The sequence below is a fragment of the Psammomys obesus genome, unplaced genomic scaffold (assembly GCF_907164565.1).
Source record: "Psammomys obesus unplaced genomic scaffold, mPsaObe1.curated_primary_1811, whole genome shotgun sequence".
Taxonomy (NCBI): Eukaryota; Metazoa; Chordata; class Mammalia; order Rodentia; family Muridae; genus Psammomys; species Psammomys obesus.
Window position 1 is genome coordinate 5275444 of NW_026588752.1, and position 15338 is coordinate 5290781.

The window sequence follows — 15338 nt, forward strand, 5'->3', positions numbered from 1 at the left end:
TGTGTGTGTGTGTGTGTGTGTGTGTGTGTGTGTGTGTGTGTGTGTGTGTTGAGATACAGTATTTTTCTGTAGCTCTGGCTGTCCTGGAACTCGATTTGCAGACCAGGCTGGCCTTGAACTCAGAGATCCACCTGCCTCTGCCTCCTGAGCATTGAAATCAAAGGTGTGTGTCACAGTAATTTAGTAAAATTATTTTTACTTATTGGAGAAAAAGTATAGCCTTAATGTCGGAATCCTAAAATATCCTCTAAGTTTCTCCTGAAGGACCTCTTGTTTCTAGGCCCCTCTTACTCTATCTGGTGCACACAGAAAATCATATTTTTTGAGTCCCAGATGCAAAACCAAGAAATAAAAGCAATATACTCTTACCAAAATATCTTTTATTGCAATTCTCATCACTTTTTCAGTCTCATTTATTTCTAGAGGTCTAGCAATGGCTTCTGTTCTTAGTTCCTAGGAGAAATAAAATTACGTACACATTTTGAGACAGGGAGCTCAGTTTTTAATTTCAATTAATTCCAATTCTTCTTGAGAGCCTTGTTATGTTTCCTCCGATGTGCTTGAACTCATAATCCCCTCCCCACATCCTCAGACTCCGCAACTGCTGGGATTACAGATGCACACCTTCATGCCCACTAATGTCCCGCAAAGTATGTGAGACACTTATGTCACAATAATTCACCAAAGTTTAACTCAGTGGTAGACTATGGCTCAGCACGTGCAAGCCTGGAATGCTGGAATGCAATCTCTGACACATAAGAAAATAAAAGTAACATTTTGCAATAGTGTCCATCTGTGTGCAAAACATTCCCATCACTGTCCCCTTCTATAAATGCCCTCTACTGCCTGCCTGGGCTCTCCTCAGACTGCAAGTCTTCATTTTCAGCTCAAGGCCCATGTGCCCCTGGCAAACCTTAAACCAATGTCCATTACCTTTATTTCTAAATTTCATGGGTAACCCTCCACTCCCCCACCAAAACAAACAAACAAACAAAAAAACTAAGCACAGCACAACTTGCTGTTTGTGCCTTCCACTTGTGCTCACCCCCAGAGCAGAAATGGAAGCTAGGTAAAGCTAGCGTTACAGTGGATGCTGAAACAGTGAGAGGGCAAGGAAGGCTGACATTCTTGAGAGAAAGTAAGGAAAGGAAATGTTTAAAGTAGGAAACGTTAGATGGAGAATGCATGCTTAACCGCTTCAGTGAGTACACAGAAGGATTCAGTAGTACTTTTCTTCTTAACCCTGTGGTTCCCAAACTGCTGTTCTGTCAGAATCCTGATGCAAATTTCAGGAACCATGCTTAACAGTCACTTTAAATGGAGCAGATGGTGCAGGCTGTATGACTGGCACTGTACAGTAAGTTAAATTTCATAGGAACATTGTCTCAAAGTGCTGCCTAGATCACTGGCCACAAACGCTTATGTTATAATCACCTGGGAAAGCCTTGAAACTCTAATGCCTAGATCATACTCCACAACAGTGACATCAGCATGAAAGCGGTTTAATAAAGAACTCAGGGTACATCTGGGGACAGTGAGTTCTGGGAGCCATGGAGCGAGAGGTACACTGTTGAGAGCAATGCCGAGAAGAGGCAAAGGAGAAAGTCACAGCCTCACATCATACATTTGCCAATTCTGACCTAGAGGCTAAAAATAAAGATATTAACAATCACAGCATTCAAAGTCCTACTCCTAACCAAGGAGCTATTTGCAATTGATGGCTGTCAGGAGAAAGAAAATCAGTTTTCTTAATGGAGGGCCACTGGATATTAACCACACTCTAGGGCAAGCCTCACGCTCATGAGCAGTTGGCCAACACAAAATGGACTCCATGCTTTTTTTCTTTTTTTTTTTTAAAGAAAGAAAAAAAAAAAACCAACATAGAGTTGGGTGTATAAGAGATTGAGGATCTGGGAGAGTTTAAAAAAGGTTTCCCCTTTGATTAAAATACATTGTATGAAAAACATTTTTAATTAAAAAAAAGAAAAGGTTAAAACCAGTGGGCCAGTATCCAGTAGAATCAGGAAAAGGTTCATACGCTACACCAGTTTCCCATACAGTAGCCCACTCACTCCGTACAGGTGAGTCTAAACTGGAAGAATGACAGGACAAGAAGCAAAGACAGTTCTCCTTCCTTAACTGAACACTACTCACCCTCAGCTCAACCTCTTTTCCCAGCAAGTCATACAGAGATGCTCCCTTGGCAGTGATTTCAGAAGCAAGTTGTCTGGCTGCTTTCAGATCTGCAATCTGGAAGGGAAATTGCAAATAAAGACCCTCATTTTTCAATAGGCATTCAGCTGCCCCTCTGTCAACCTCAATCACTTCCTTCAGGCAGGTATATAACTACAGGGCACATGTTTTAGCAGCCCTATTTACTATTGTAGAACAGAACCCAGGACACCAACTTAGGAAACACTGACAAAGTTCAAATGGGACCAATTTCAGGACACCTGGTCTCTCAGAAATCCAAACTGAATATAAAAAAAATACAGTTTGACTGCAAAGTCAAACTGAATTCACAACTAGGAGGTATAAACAACAAAAAGCTGACATGCTTCCTATTTGGACTAGGTCGCTAATAGAATGATCAAAGGGGCACCTGAGAGACATTCTACCGTGCCATCCCAAGGCCAATGCCTTAGACTCTCCTTCAAGGAGTTGCTATGAAGCTCCGGGAAGCCAACTTCAGTAAGCACTTAAAATCTCCTGGGCTCCCACTGCCAGGAAGATGACGTTAACAACTCTCAGCATTCAGACGTTTTTAGGGTGTGCATATCCTCTTCCTCCTTCAATACGTTAAATTTCCAAGGAGGCATCCTTGTTCTCCCTCCCCCTCTTGAACAAGTAACCCTTACCTTCTCTCTTTACTTCAACCTCCCAGCAACAATTCTTAATTCTCTCTTTTGGTCCTGCTCTGAGGAACCCCTACAGTTCTAGCTTCTCTTCATAAGACCCAGGGTACCACTCTCCTGTTCTACCTGCTTTTCCTGCCTGCTTGCCTAGCATCAAGCACACCCATTTCTTTCTCAGTCTCTGGCATCTCCTTCCTCACAGATACTTATAACCCATGGTTTTAATCCCCTGCATGTTGATGCCTTCTAACTCCAGCTTCAGCATCACATACAAACTCTTGCTAGACATCTCCACTTGGACATCCAAAGGAACTTATAAACTTAATGTCTACAGTCAAACTCAGAACAAAATTTTCACTAGTCACACTGGCTATTTTCACCTTTCAGTTACTTAAAAATTAGATAATGTTAGAGCTCATTTTCTTAATTATGTTAGCCAGTTCCACCAGTGGCTCCCAAAGAATACAGGCCAGATGCAGTCCTAGAACATCATTACATCAAGTCTGGCAACATGACTTGAGGATCTCATGTCATCTCATCTACCTCAACTCATATCCAAACCCATAAAAATTACCATCAAGGTATTTCTGATTCTGGGCTGGTCAGATAGCTCATGTGGTAAAAGGTGTTTGCCACTGATGACAAGGATCTATGTGATGGAAGGAGAGAATCAATTCTCAGACTGACCTCTGACCTTCTTGTCTACTGTGACACTGTGTATGCACACACATAAATTAACTTTTAATAATGTCTGAACTTCAGTTGTGAGCTCTGGCTCAAGCATAATAATCACAGTGCTTTCTCTGGGGCCCCAGAGAGAAGAGCTCCAAGATTAATGTGTATTCCTATCTGAGAATTTTTGTTTTTCATTCATCTGTTTCCCATTTGAGCCTTGGGCTGAGAACCTCTTTAGTTGCTTCTGCTGAGGCCTTTTTATGGCAAGATATGAGAAAGGCCTAGAGACACATTTTCCATCCTAACACAGTAACCTAGTAGTTTCCATCCTTTTCTTTTGTTTTTTGCTTTTTTTAATGACAAGGTTTCCCTGTGTAGCCCTGGCTGTCCTGAAACTCACTATAGACCAGACTGGCCTCGAACTCACAGAGATGTGCCTGCTCTGCTTCTTAAGTGCTCGGATTACAGGTGTGTGTTGTCACTGCCTCGGCTTCATTTTCCATTCTTGATCCTTCTCCCATCTCAGGTCTGTGGAAACTTCCAGACTCAGGTCCGAGATGGATAGATGCCCATCTCATGGGCAGAGATGAAATGAGCAGTTGCTATTTCCTCTAGCCTGAAGTCTGGGTATACCACCACGGTAACTGAGTAACAGCTCAGCGACCGGGCAGCTCAGGGCTGAGTGAGTTCCTCCATAGCACTAAATCCCCAGCCCCTGCCTTTTCTGAGAGGGGACTTTCTAATTCTCAGCGCTGGCCTACAACTCCTGGACTCAACGATCATTCGGCCTCCGTCTCCCGTGCAGCTCAGAAGACAGGTGCCTGCCACCTTGTTTGGCTAAGAGGAGGTTCAAAACTTATACATCTCTGCTGAAACCCCATTTCCCAACCCAGAGGAAAAGTCAAAGGCTTTTCTGAGGCCAGAGGGTTTATACTCCCCTCTTTACTTCCACAGAGGGCTTCCTCTCTTTTCTTCCAACATACAAAGCATTTGTCATCTCGGGACATTAGCCCCCATTCTCACTCATGGCCTGGGCTGTCCCTCTCACTTCTGCCAAGAAGTCATCATACCTGGAGGCCCCTCTGAAGGCACTATGTGTAACGGCCCTGCCCCTCAGCACATTCCATCCCACACTGCTCTGCTGCACTCCGAGGCACTGGCTGCATCAGACCTTCCATGGTTTTATCATTGTTGTTCATCTCTGAGTCCTCCAACTACTACGCCAAAGGAACCCAGGATTTCTGACCTTTCTGTTTATACCCGTATCCTCAGTGTCTGAACACAATCTGCTAAAATTAGGCTTTAAAACAAGTGGATTTATTTTGAGTTTTGCTTTCATCCCAATACTAACAAGATGAAAAACTCTCCTCAGTCAGCCAACAAGGAAAGTAGTGAGCAAGTTAGACATACTCTAGTGCCAAGTTTGAGAAATAAACATTTCCTAGCCAAAAACTTCATCACCCTTACCTTAGAGCCAAGATCAAACTTGAATTTGCTGATGTCTTCCTCTCCTACTTTAGAGCCCTCCATCCCTTTGGTCTTCATAGCATTGTAGAGGACGGATGTGATCTTCAGCAGCTCTTTCACGGCATACCCATCTGCTTGATAAAGTTTCTTAGTGTTGAGTTTGATATGTGCCTTTGTGGCCTGTTTTGAGACAGACAGACAGGGTCTTACTATATAACCCATGCTGGCCTGACACTATGTAGCTGTTCAGGCTAGATTCAGACTCTCGATTCTCCCGTCTTATCCTTTAAGTAATGGAATTAGAAGTGTGCACCAGCACACCCTGCTTCCAAGTCAAAGGCCCTTTTCAGGAACAGTCCAAATCCCATATAGGTAACCTAAAAATGTCTCTGCCAGAAACTGACACAACTCAGTAATTAAGGATAAATAATTATCCTTAAAAAAATAAAATATTGTAGGTGTCCCATATTGTGATAAAGAGCAACCTGGGAAAAGACACCAAAACTACAAATGCATATATCTTTGACCCAGTAGTTCCAATTCTAAGAACTACTCTAAGCATAAACTCACATAGGAAATGGAAACCACAGGCTATTCATTACAGAATTGTTTCAAACAGGAAAGGTTGTAAACTACCTAAATACCTATGTGAATAACAACAAGCAATAGTAACTTAAGTGTAAGAGAGGAAATTCTATATGGATTTGAAAAGTTCTACAAAACATACCATTGAGTGAAGAAAGCAAGATGCTACACAGCGTCTATAAAAGGGTGTATATATGTATGTTGTTATTTACATATTATATATATCATTATTACTTGCTAAAATATATATAAACAAACTCTGGAATCAATTAAAAGTAGCAGTTATTATGCTTGTAACTCAGGCCAGGCCAGACAAGGCAAAAAGTCATTTTACTCTGTATAAGTTCATGATCTAAAATTTTTTTTTTTTTTTTTGTTATCCAAAAATAAACAAGTAAAACCATACAAGTAATGGGTCAAAAAGACAAATAAACACACTGTGGTCAAGTGGTTCCAAAGAAACCTAGCCATGGAATGGTTTTAGAAAGTACATAGTTCAAAAATAGTCCCAACTAGGATTCATTTTTTTCTAATTTATTTGATAAGTCCATAAAATAACTGTCAACTAACCATGAACTGGGCAATTGCCTTAATGAAGAAAACTCGGTCTTGTTCGGTCTCAATGTCTGGAGGGATGTCAGTCTGCGGCTCATACCTACCAGAAAGAAAACAAGCATGAGCCAATCCAACACAAAGTCTCTCAAAGTCAGGTGTGGTGGCACATACCTGTAACCTCAGCACTCAGGAAGCAGTGGCAGGAGGATCTCTGTGAGTTCGAGGCCAGCTTGGTCTACCAAGCAAGTCCAGGACAGCCAGAGCTGCATAGAACAGAAGGTGGGTGACTGACTATAGCTAACATGGGGCTCTCTGGCCTTCCAAGGCAATACAATTAAGCAGAAGTTTCCACGCAAACAGAATACCCAGGGAGCAAGTCCAACCCACAACGGAGATACAGTGACTTAGACCACATGATGGCTCAGTGGGTAAACAGGACTACTACCAAGCCTCGCAATCGGAGTTCGACCTCTAGGACTTACAGAGCGCAAGAGGAGAACCAACTACAAGCTGTTCTGTAACCTCCACATGTATGCTGTGGTTAGCATGAATCCATACACATATGCTGAGCAGGTAAAGGGGCTTGTTGTATAAACCTGGAAACCTCAGTCAACCCCCACAGCCTGCATAAAGATAAGAGGAGATGACCAACTCAGCAATGTTGTCCTCTCATCTCCACACTCATAACGTGACACGTGACACATGCATGCACACATAGCAATAAGTGTAAACAAACCAAGTATGGGACCCAGGTTATAAACTAAATCTACCTCAGACTTCCAACTTTTATGAAAATAAGCAAGACTGTGCTTAGGCTGATAGCACAAGACACGACACTAGGGCTAAATCATTCATTTTAAGAAGTGGCAGAGTTGTTGAAATTACTTTGGTTTACTGATACTTCACCAAGGCTCCCTGAAAGATAAAAATCATTTTTAGTCCCTGCGCACATGTGGCCAGTGGGCAGCTTGGGCTTTACATGGGTGCCCGGCAAATGGAGGGGCCTCTCTAATGCCTGCTTTTGGACCACTTCCCTTGGCAGCTCTGCCTTGCCTGGCCTCAGGGGATGAGGATATGCTCAGTCCTGATGTGACATGATGTGCTGGGGAGGGGGCCCCCTTTTCTGAGAGGGAAGGGGTGAGGGGAAGGGGGAAGGAAGGCAAGTGGGGACTGTAAGGAAAGAAGGGAGGGGCACCCTTGGGTTATAAGGTAAATAAACAGAAATTTAAAAAAATAGTTTTTAAGTTTTAAAAGCAAAGACAAGGGATTGGAGAGGTGGCTTAGTGGTTAAAGAACATATACTGTTCTTCCAGAGCACCCGTCTTCAGTTCCTAGCACCAATGTCAGATGGCTCACGACTGCCTGTAACTTCAGAATATTCAACAGACATCTCATGTAGATTGATTTTATGTATAACAACACACACAATATTTACTATCTGGTTCCTAACACAAAAGGTTGCCAATCCTAATTAGATAAGACTTTTAACACAATAGAAATCTACGTTATTTCTTGTTTTAGATTTATGTTTATTTTTAATTGCGTGTATGTGTGGGTGTGTGTGTAAGTATGTGCACATGAGTGCCAGTGGCCGCTGAGGTTATAGGTGTAAGATCCTCCTAGAGCTGGGGTTGGCATTGTGAGCCCCGCAACATGAGTGCTGGAATCAAATCAGGTCCTCTGAAAGAGCAATCCATGCTCTTAAACTTGGAGCTAGCTCCCCAGCCATGTCTACGATATTTCTAATGCAGAATATCCTAAGTGTGCAAGAAGGTCCCTGTCATTTTGTGGGAGGGGCTGAAGTGGAGCCTGTACCTGCTCTCTAATGAGAACAGTAATCTCCCTCTATGTTCTTAAACTCTGCTGATTTCTTTCTTTCATTTTTTAAAAATTTGAGACAGGGTCTCTCACTATGTGCCCTGGCTAGGCTGGAACGTGGCATGTAGGTCAGGTTGACCCTGAACTAACAGAGAGCTACTTGCGCCATCATGCCTGGCAACTCTCCAAAAATTACAACTAAGTTCATCCTGTGCAGACTGCGCTATATTCTTTTACATCATAACAGTTTCCAGTTAGCTAATGAATGAAAACAACTACTCACGCTGAGTGTGAATAAAGTGCATTCTAACCTTTTCACAAGCCACAGAAGCACTTCAGAGACAAGCCCAAAGTTGGGTGTGCGGAAATTCTCCATTGAAATGTGTCGTGGGTATCCCAAGGCTCTCATCATCTCTGTGAAATCTGTCCAAGATAGAACACAATTCCATCAGCCCTCGTCAAGCCGCAACTCCTTTTGTAAAGTAGTTAATCGTATTCTTTCTGCTTTCCCTTCTTGTTGGCTCTTCCCAACTTAGTGAAGCTCTAGATGCTGAGTCCAGCAACTTTAGCGAGGAAAGAAAAGGGAGATAAGAAACAAGATCTTATCCAACACTTGAAAAACATTTAACGTTCAATGGGAGGAAATTTTCTTCAGGAAAATAAGGCTCAGGTGCTAGCTGAGGCTTTAATTTCTCTTTGATAGCTGCCTCTTTACTATTCAAAATAAAAACTACCTAACCTCATAAAACATCATGAGAAAAAAATTTTGATACTGGTAATTCAAGGGAATGCCTAGGGTAGGATGAAGATCAAGATTAAACTTTTTTTTTTCCAAGGTGAGCACATATGGTTCTCATGACATAAGTTTCAAAGATCGGTTACCTCATATGCAGAGAAATTTTAAGAGAATGGTTGAACTATACACAGCATTTAGATTTACTGTAAAAGCAGATTAGTAAACAGCAGTATTGTGAATACCTGAAAAAAAGCGACACTGCTTGAAAGACAGGAGAAAGTAAAAATGAAGAAAGTGATATTCAGAGATGAACACAAAGGCGGGCTTTGTGGTGCACACCTATAATCCCAGAACTCAAGAGGCAGAAGTAGAAGGATCTCTGTGAGTTTGAGGCCAACTTCATCTACAAAGCAAGTTCCAGGTCAGCTAGAGATGTTGTTACACAGGAAAAACCTTCTCTTCAAAACCAAAAACAAAACAAAAAGGAAAAAGAAAAGAAAAAATGAACATGACCAACATTTCTGAGTTCCATAATATGCTGAGATCTTGAACATGTTTCCTGGCTATGGTTATGTAATGTCTACTGGTGCTTATTGAAGACAGCTATTAAAATGTCTTATTGACTATTCTAATTGGACAATAAAGCAGAACATATTGCACCAGACCTTGGAAGACCTTGGAAAAGAGAGATGGTAGAAAATAAGTAAGAGCTTTTCCCCTAAGTCAGGCTTTGCCTAAACACTTCCTTCAGCTAAGCAGTAGCTGTCAAGTTCTCCACTGTTAAATGGGGACAGTCTCATGCATTACACAACTATACAGCATTTATCTAAGGTAAACATTCTGAAATACTCTTCTTAAACACTCTTTCCGGTACATCGCTATTCAATGATCCTAGCAAAGTCAAAAACTATGTGGGACAGCCACCATTACACATTCAAATATCCTCAAATCCCAGAAGACATTCCTAGTAGCTGCTACTCTTCAGCAACTGAAGCCAGATTCTGGGTCACACAGTCCTGTCACTCTTTCTAGCTACTTCTCTTGGAGTTAAAACCAGGAATAATAAGAGTGAAATGGAACAGATGTTTCCCCCAAAGAGCAGTAATGAATATTATTAGTCCACTTCTCCATTCTCCCGCAAAGTTCTCTGCTCAGTATTTAGCGTTCAGAAAACCTGGATTCAAACTCCAAAGCTGCTCGTTCTAGCCATTACTTGTCCAAATTACTTTAACCTCTTGCTGCCTGTTTCCTCCTCTCTGGGCACAGGGCATTCGAACTGCCTAGGAGTAAACGAAATAATGCCCACACAGAGAACAGCATGTGACAGATTGTAAAAGACAAAACAACAACAAACCCTCGGAAATTAACAAAAAACCTAGCAGCAATGGCCATTCATCCATTCGCCTCCTCGGTTTTATTGGTTCTTTCTACAAACACAGAGGAAGTCTTCATGACCTTTCAAACGCGGCTGCGAAGGTGGCTGTGCCAAACTGAGATAAAATGAGGTAAAATTAAACAATCAGCTCCTCAGCCGCTCGAGACAGATTCCAAGTATTCTAGCCACACGCGGCCAGTGACCGACAGAACTTTCCAAAGGTGCTGGAAAGTTCTGTCAGCCCCTGGCTGGTCTGGGGACCACCAGCCTGACGGGCCTGAGGCTTAGGAAGGAGTCCGGCAGGGGAGCCCCGAGCATCTGGGAAGCCCACAGGAAAGCCGAGTGTAGCCTTACTGCGGAGGTCGCGGAAAGACATGGTGCTCTGGTCCCCAGGAGTCCACTTGGGGTACGGCTGCACGTCTCTTTAGAGTTCCCAGGCCCAGCGCTCGCCGGTCTCTATAGCAACCCGCTGGGCACTAGGACAGCGTGCGGTCAGGCCCAAACAAGACGGAAAGCAAAGAGGAGTGGTGTGCGCATGTGCAGGACACAGGCCAGCAGGTGGCGCCTCGCACCTTGCGAGCTGCGCAGCATCATAACCATTCATTGGACGCTTTTGGCTCCGGTGCGGTTGTGGCTTCCAATGCCTCACCTTATAGAGAGATCGCTATCACCTTAAGTGGCTGAGTCTCCAGCTAAACTCCGCAGTCGAAGCCGCATAAAGTATCCGCAGAACGATGGGAACGAAGAATTCCAGGGCTACACCCGGAGGGGTTTCGTGCGCGCACAGCTAGTCAATCTTCACGACAGGCCGGAAATCGGTGCCCAGAGCCGTGCGCCAGAGGTTGTCCTGGAAACTGGTTAATTCTGAGTTGGGAGTGCGCGGGGCGTCAGCCCAGGCTCAGCAAGGAACCCTCCCTGGTGACGGCTACGAGTCGAGGACAACAGGGACAAAAAAAGGGCTAGGGAGAGAAGAGCTGAGCCAAGAAGGGTAGGCGAAGAGGAAGGCAAAGTCCCAAGATAGGTAGGCGCTGGACATTTGTGGTACAGATCAGGAATAGATACTTAAGGATTTATAGTGTGTGTAATAGGGCCACACGTTTGTGGCCAGTCTAACATAGGGGACTATGCATTTGAACAGAGAATAGTCTTTGCATTAAATGGTTTTGGAACAATGAGCGACCCACAGAAGTAAATGAAACTCCGCTAGTATCTATATACAAAAACAATGGTTTGTAAACCTAGATGTCAAACCTAGAGCTAAATTTTTTTTTTTTTTTTTTTTTTGGTTAGGAAACATGAAAAGTTTTTTGATGGAGTTAAGATCCCAAAGTAGATATAGTTTTCTCTTTCCACCAACAAGAGTTTCCAGTTTGTCCACATGAACAAGAAAACAAAAAACAAACAAAACAAAACCCTGACATTATCCACACACTACCTAACAACTTAGGAGAAAATGGACAATTAGATGGTTGTCTAACCATCTAATTGTCTAACCACCTTCTCAGTATGATTCAGATCTCTCCAGGTTTGTATTCTAAACTCTCATTCTCTAAACCACAGATGAGGAAACCGAGGCCCCTAAAAAAATAAAAATAAAAAAAAATAAAAAAAAAAATCACCCTGGAGAAGGACTCTTCAGCATGCCAAAGCTAAACTTGTTTTATGTGGCTTGGCTGAATCTGGGGACCAGTGACTTTATCCTAAGTTTCTGGCCCCTTCCCTTGCCCTACCTCCCACCCTGCCCCTGACCTGATACCGTCCTCTCCTAACTAGGGGTCCCAGGAAGACTAGAGTCCATACTGTGACATCATAAGGACCAGTTGCCTGGGAGACCTGCAGACCCACCCCTAAGGCTGGGGAGAGCAGATCCTGCTGCACACAAGGCCTGGCCACTCCTCCCCCACCATACTGGCCCTCCATGGAAGCCTTGGTCTGTGCATTCTCTGAGCTTCGAATAAGAGAAGGTGCCTGGGCGGAGCGGCAGCACAGATGCCACCCTGTCCCATCCTGGGCCCAAAGCTACTGGGGAGATCCCAGGGACGTGCATGCTTGGGAGGGGAGTGACTCTTGATCTAGGCTGTATGACTGGGCCAGTCGTGCTCTTGTACCCACTGCGCTTATACTGGCACCCACATACGCTTTCTGAGGTAGAGGGCACAAAAAAGGTTTGAAGTGCTGAACAGGGTCTTGGAGCCAAAGTCCTAGACTTCTTAGGCCCCTCTGATTGGGGAGCAGAGAGTCGTGGGAATAGACAAGAACTGAGGCTGGACGGCCTGGAGGTGGAGCCTATCACATGAGCTGCATTTTCCCCAGTTGCACCACCCTCCTGCTCTCTCTCTTGCAGATGCAGTGAGCTGGGCCCCAGGACGTCCCAGCCACCCTGACACACCACCCAACATCTATGAGGGAGGGCTGGGGGCCCAGCAGCAGCAGGGCCCTGGTGCCCAGGGAAGCAAGCCCAAGAACTTCCGATTGCGTCACCTCCGGAGCCTGGCTCTCTACCTGCCAGGCCACATGCAGCCCGCTGGCCAATGTGGAAGCCACTGGCTAGGCCGGCTCATGGCTGGGGGCAGCCTGCCACGGCCAGAAGGCTCGGCCTGGCCCCTGGACCTGCCACAGAGGACCCTGGGTCCAGGTAACAGCCATTGCTCAGCCCTTCTGGAAGCCCAACTGCCCAGGGACAGCCTGGGAAATACAGGTGAGAGTGCTGTTAAGGCAGGACTGGAGACATGAAAGAAAACTTAAGGGAACCCAAATGGCCTTTTGCATTCCCTAGCCTTCTGCCAAGAACTAGGAAAGGACACAGTGGCCAAGACACACTAAAGTAACGTCATGCTCCAGGGGCCAAGATCTTGTTTAGCTTTTCTATCCGTGTGGCCCACTACTGATTTAAAACAAGGATGTGCACAGAGTCCTGTGATATCTCAAGGGTGGAAGTATGCAACTGGACCAGAGCAAAAGGCCTCTCGGGAGGAGGTGTAAGGCAGAGGACATCTGGGGCTAAGAGTTCCGGGTTCCTACCCTCACTATTTTGATGGACCTTGGACTGTCTCAGTTCTTTCATTTTAGGATACATGACATTTCAAGCTTGACCCACTGACATCCCTTTCTCACCCTCACTAGTTCTTTCAAGGGAGTACCAACCAAGCCTTTCAGTTAATTGTCTTGAAGGTTATAAGGTCTAAGGACCCAAGGTTTCAGATTGGGTCCCTCTGAGTGACTTCTCTTTCCTTTTTCCTCAGCTTCCAGTTCCAGCATGGACCCAGCCAAGGGTGTCCCCTCCCAGTCTGGTCCCCCTGAGGGCTTGGGACTCAGGCCCAAGAGGTCCTGGAGAGCCTTGGAGGAGACCATGTGTCCCTTGTGCAAGAGAACCCGCTCTGGGCCCTTGGAGAGGACATAAGGAGCCAAAGTGCCAGGGCTGGGGACAGTAGGGGAAGGATGGCCGAAGAGGAGGAGGCCAGGTTTACTGAGGAAGGGCTCAGTCCCAGCAGCAGCCCTCCCCACTGAGATGGCCCCCATAGTTGCCCAGCACCAGACCAGGGCTAGTCTGGGGAAAGTATGAGGAGGGAGGGAGGAGGAAATGGAGGGACAGAAGAAATGGAAGCATGCCCGTGCCCTTGCAGCCTTCCCAAACTCCGGTCAGCCACTTGTACCTGGGAAGCCAGGCCGAGCAGAGAATCGGGTTCCTGAGAGGCCAGGGAGTCCTCAGGTATAATCTCAGTAAAAGCCACGGCCTGCACCTTCTTGTCTGCTTGTTTTTAAGTCAATCCACTCAACACCAATCCCAGAGAGATTTCCTGGGGGTATGTCAGGAGCCAGGTCCGGGAAAGTTTTGTGTATGAGGAGCTGCTGCCCGGTAGCTCTAGAAAGCAAACAAGGTCTCAATAGGCCTAAACATAGGGCATGGCATTCCAAGAGCAAAGGGGTGAAATGTGGGATTGGTTTAAAGAGGGAACCAACTATGGGAGCCATGTTGGCCTTGGACCCCACACTGTCGCCATGGTTTTAGATGAATCTATGGCCCCATAGGAGCCAACTGGGAACTGGTGTTCCCAGGTGTCCTTCCAACTGGACTAGATTTCAGGTTCCTGGTGTTGAAGACCTCAGGTGTTTGTTAGTAGTTGGGGCTGGATTAAGGCTTTGTTGTAGGCCTCCTCCTGTGCCCGGGAGGATGTTCTGTGGTCTCCCAATAATGCCAAAGGTCTAGGCTGTGACCACCGAATTGTCTCCAGACAACATCCAGCATCCACCAGGGATATACTCTGGTTGCACACAGGGCCAAAGCCTCTGCTGACCATGTGCCTGGGTTACCCTGGGCACCTTCTCTAAGCTACATGGCAGTGGGGGCGGGGCAGCAGAGTTGGTGAAGAGACCTATACAGCTGCCCACTTGGACCAGGTCTTAGTTCAAAGCTGAGAGCCAGCTGACCTGCTAAGGACCTTTAAGAAGCAGCCCAGTTGCTGCTTTCAGCAGCAGAAACCTGCACCAAGTTCACACCCCTCTGTAGGACAGTTGCCTGCACGTTGGGCCATCAAGAAGATGGCAAGCAAGCTCCCAACCCCACAGTCCTATCCCACAGAGGCAAAGCACACAATGTGAAGAGACAGGATGAGACTAGTGAAAGTATTTATTTGTTTATAATGAGACTACACACTACAATTTGTTCAACACTGGGCTGGGCACTGCAGTAATTACAGAACGGGAGGGGGGACATTGAGGCCTTTGAGTTGGATTTATGAATGTCCAAGTCAGAACCTTCTGGAAGACTCTTCCTTGATCACACAGGGCAGAAATGAAAATCACATGATCACCACTAACTGAAAAGGGAGGGGAAGCGGGGCTGGGGCCTCTGCACACAACTGAATCCACTCAGGACACTGGCCACCTACTGGCCAGTTCTGCTGAGGAAGAGGGATGCTTTTCCTGCCTTGGCCTTCCTTTGTGAGGACCCTTTCCTCTCTGAGGCTAGGCAGCCTTGGTGGCTCTAAAGCCTGAGAGCCCTGAGCCAGGAGATGCTGAGGGAGGGAAGCACTCTGTAATGAGGCCTGTCAACGAAGCGTTCCTCCTCAGTCTGGCACAGTGAGTGGCTCTGAGGACACCCTGCAAGGGCTCCTGTAACACTGCAGCAATCCTGGGCAGGACCATTGACAATACACATTTGGGGGCACAAGAGAAGGAATGCTGGAAACTTGAGATGTATGCTACAAGCACAATTCATGGTACCGACAGAGCCTCTGCCTTAGAGGCTGAAGGACCACAGGCACCAACTGCC

At 45.6% G+C, this 15338-nt stretch overlaps 2 protein-coding genes across 4 annotated transcripts in view; one reads left to right on the forward strand and one right to left on the reverse strand.

Annotated features, from left to right (window-relative positions):
• Positions 1 to 10567, reverse strand: part of Cluap1 (clusterin associated protein 1) — a 29912-nt gene extending 19345 nt beyond the window's left edge. For 2 of the 3 annotated variants that reach the window (XM_055604798.1, XM_055604797.1), the window contains exons 1-6: positions 10421 to 10567; positions 8267 to 8378; positions 6153 to 6237; positions 4998 to 5177; positions 2155 to 2250; positions 370 to 453 (exon numbers count right to left, since the gene is read on the reverse strand). In XM_055604798.1, the coding sequence (XP_055460773.1) occupies positions 370 to 453; positions 2155 to 2250; positions 4998 to 5177; positions 6153 to 6237; positions 8267 to 8378; positions 10421 to 10442 (579 nt within the window). In that variant the 5' untranslated portion in view covers positions 10443 to 10567. Of the gene's footprint in view, positions 1 to 369; positions 454 to 2154; positions 2251 to 4997; positions 5178 to 6152; positions 6238 to 8238; positions 8379 to 10420 lie in introns of those variants that run through there. The other variant, XM_055604799.1, reaches the window with a different exon arrangement.
• CUNH16orf90 (chromosome unknown C16orf90 homolog) lies at positions 10441 to 13805 on the forward strand. Its single transcript, XM_055604376.1, has 5 exons — positions 10441 to 10472; positions 10772 to 10923; positions 11919 to 11996; positions 12411 to 12764; positions 13309 to 13805. Exons 1-5 carry the CDS (start codon positions 10441 to 10443, stop codon positions 13464 to 13466), a joined length of 774 nt encoding a protein of 257 aa, XP_055460351.1. The 3' UTR covers positions 13467 to 13805.
• The last annotated feature ends 1533 nt before the right edge of the window (positions 13806 to 15338 follow it).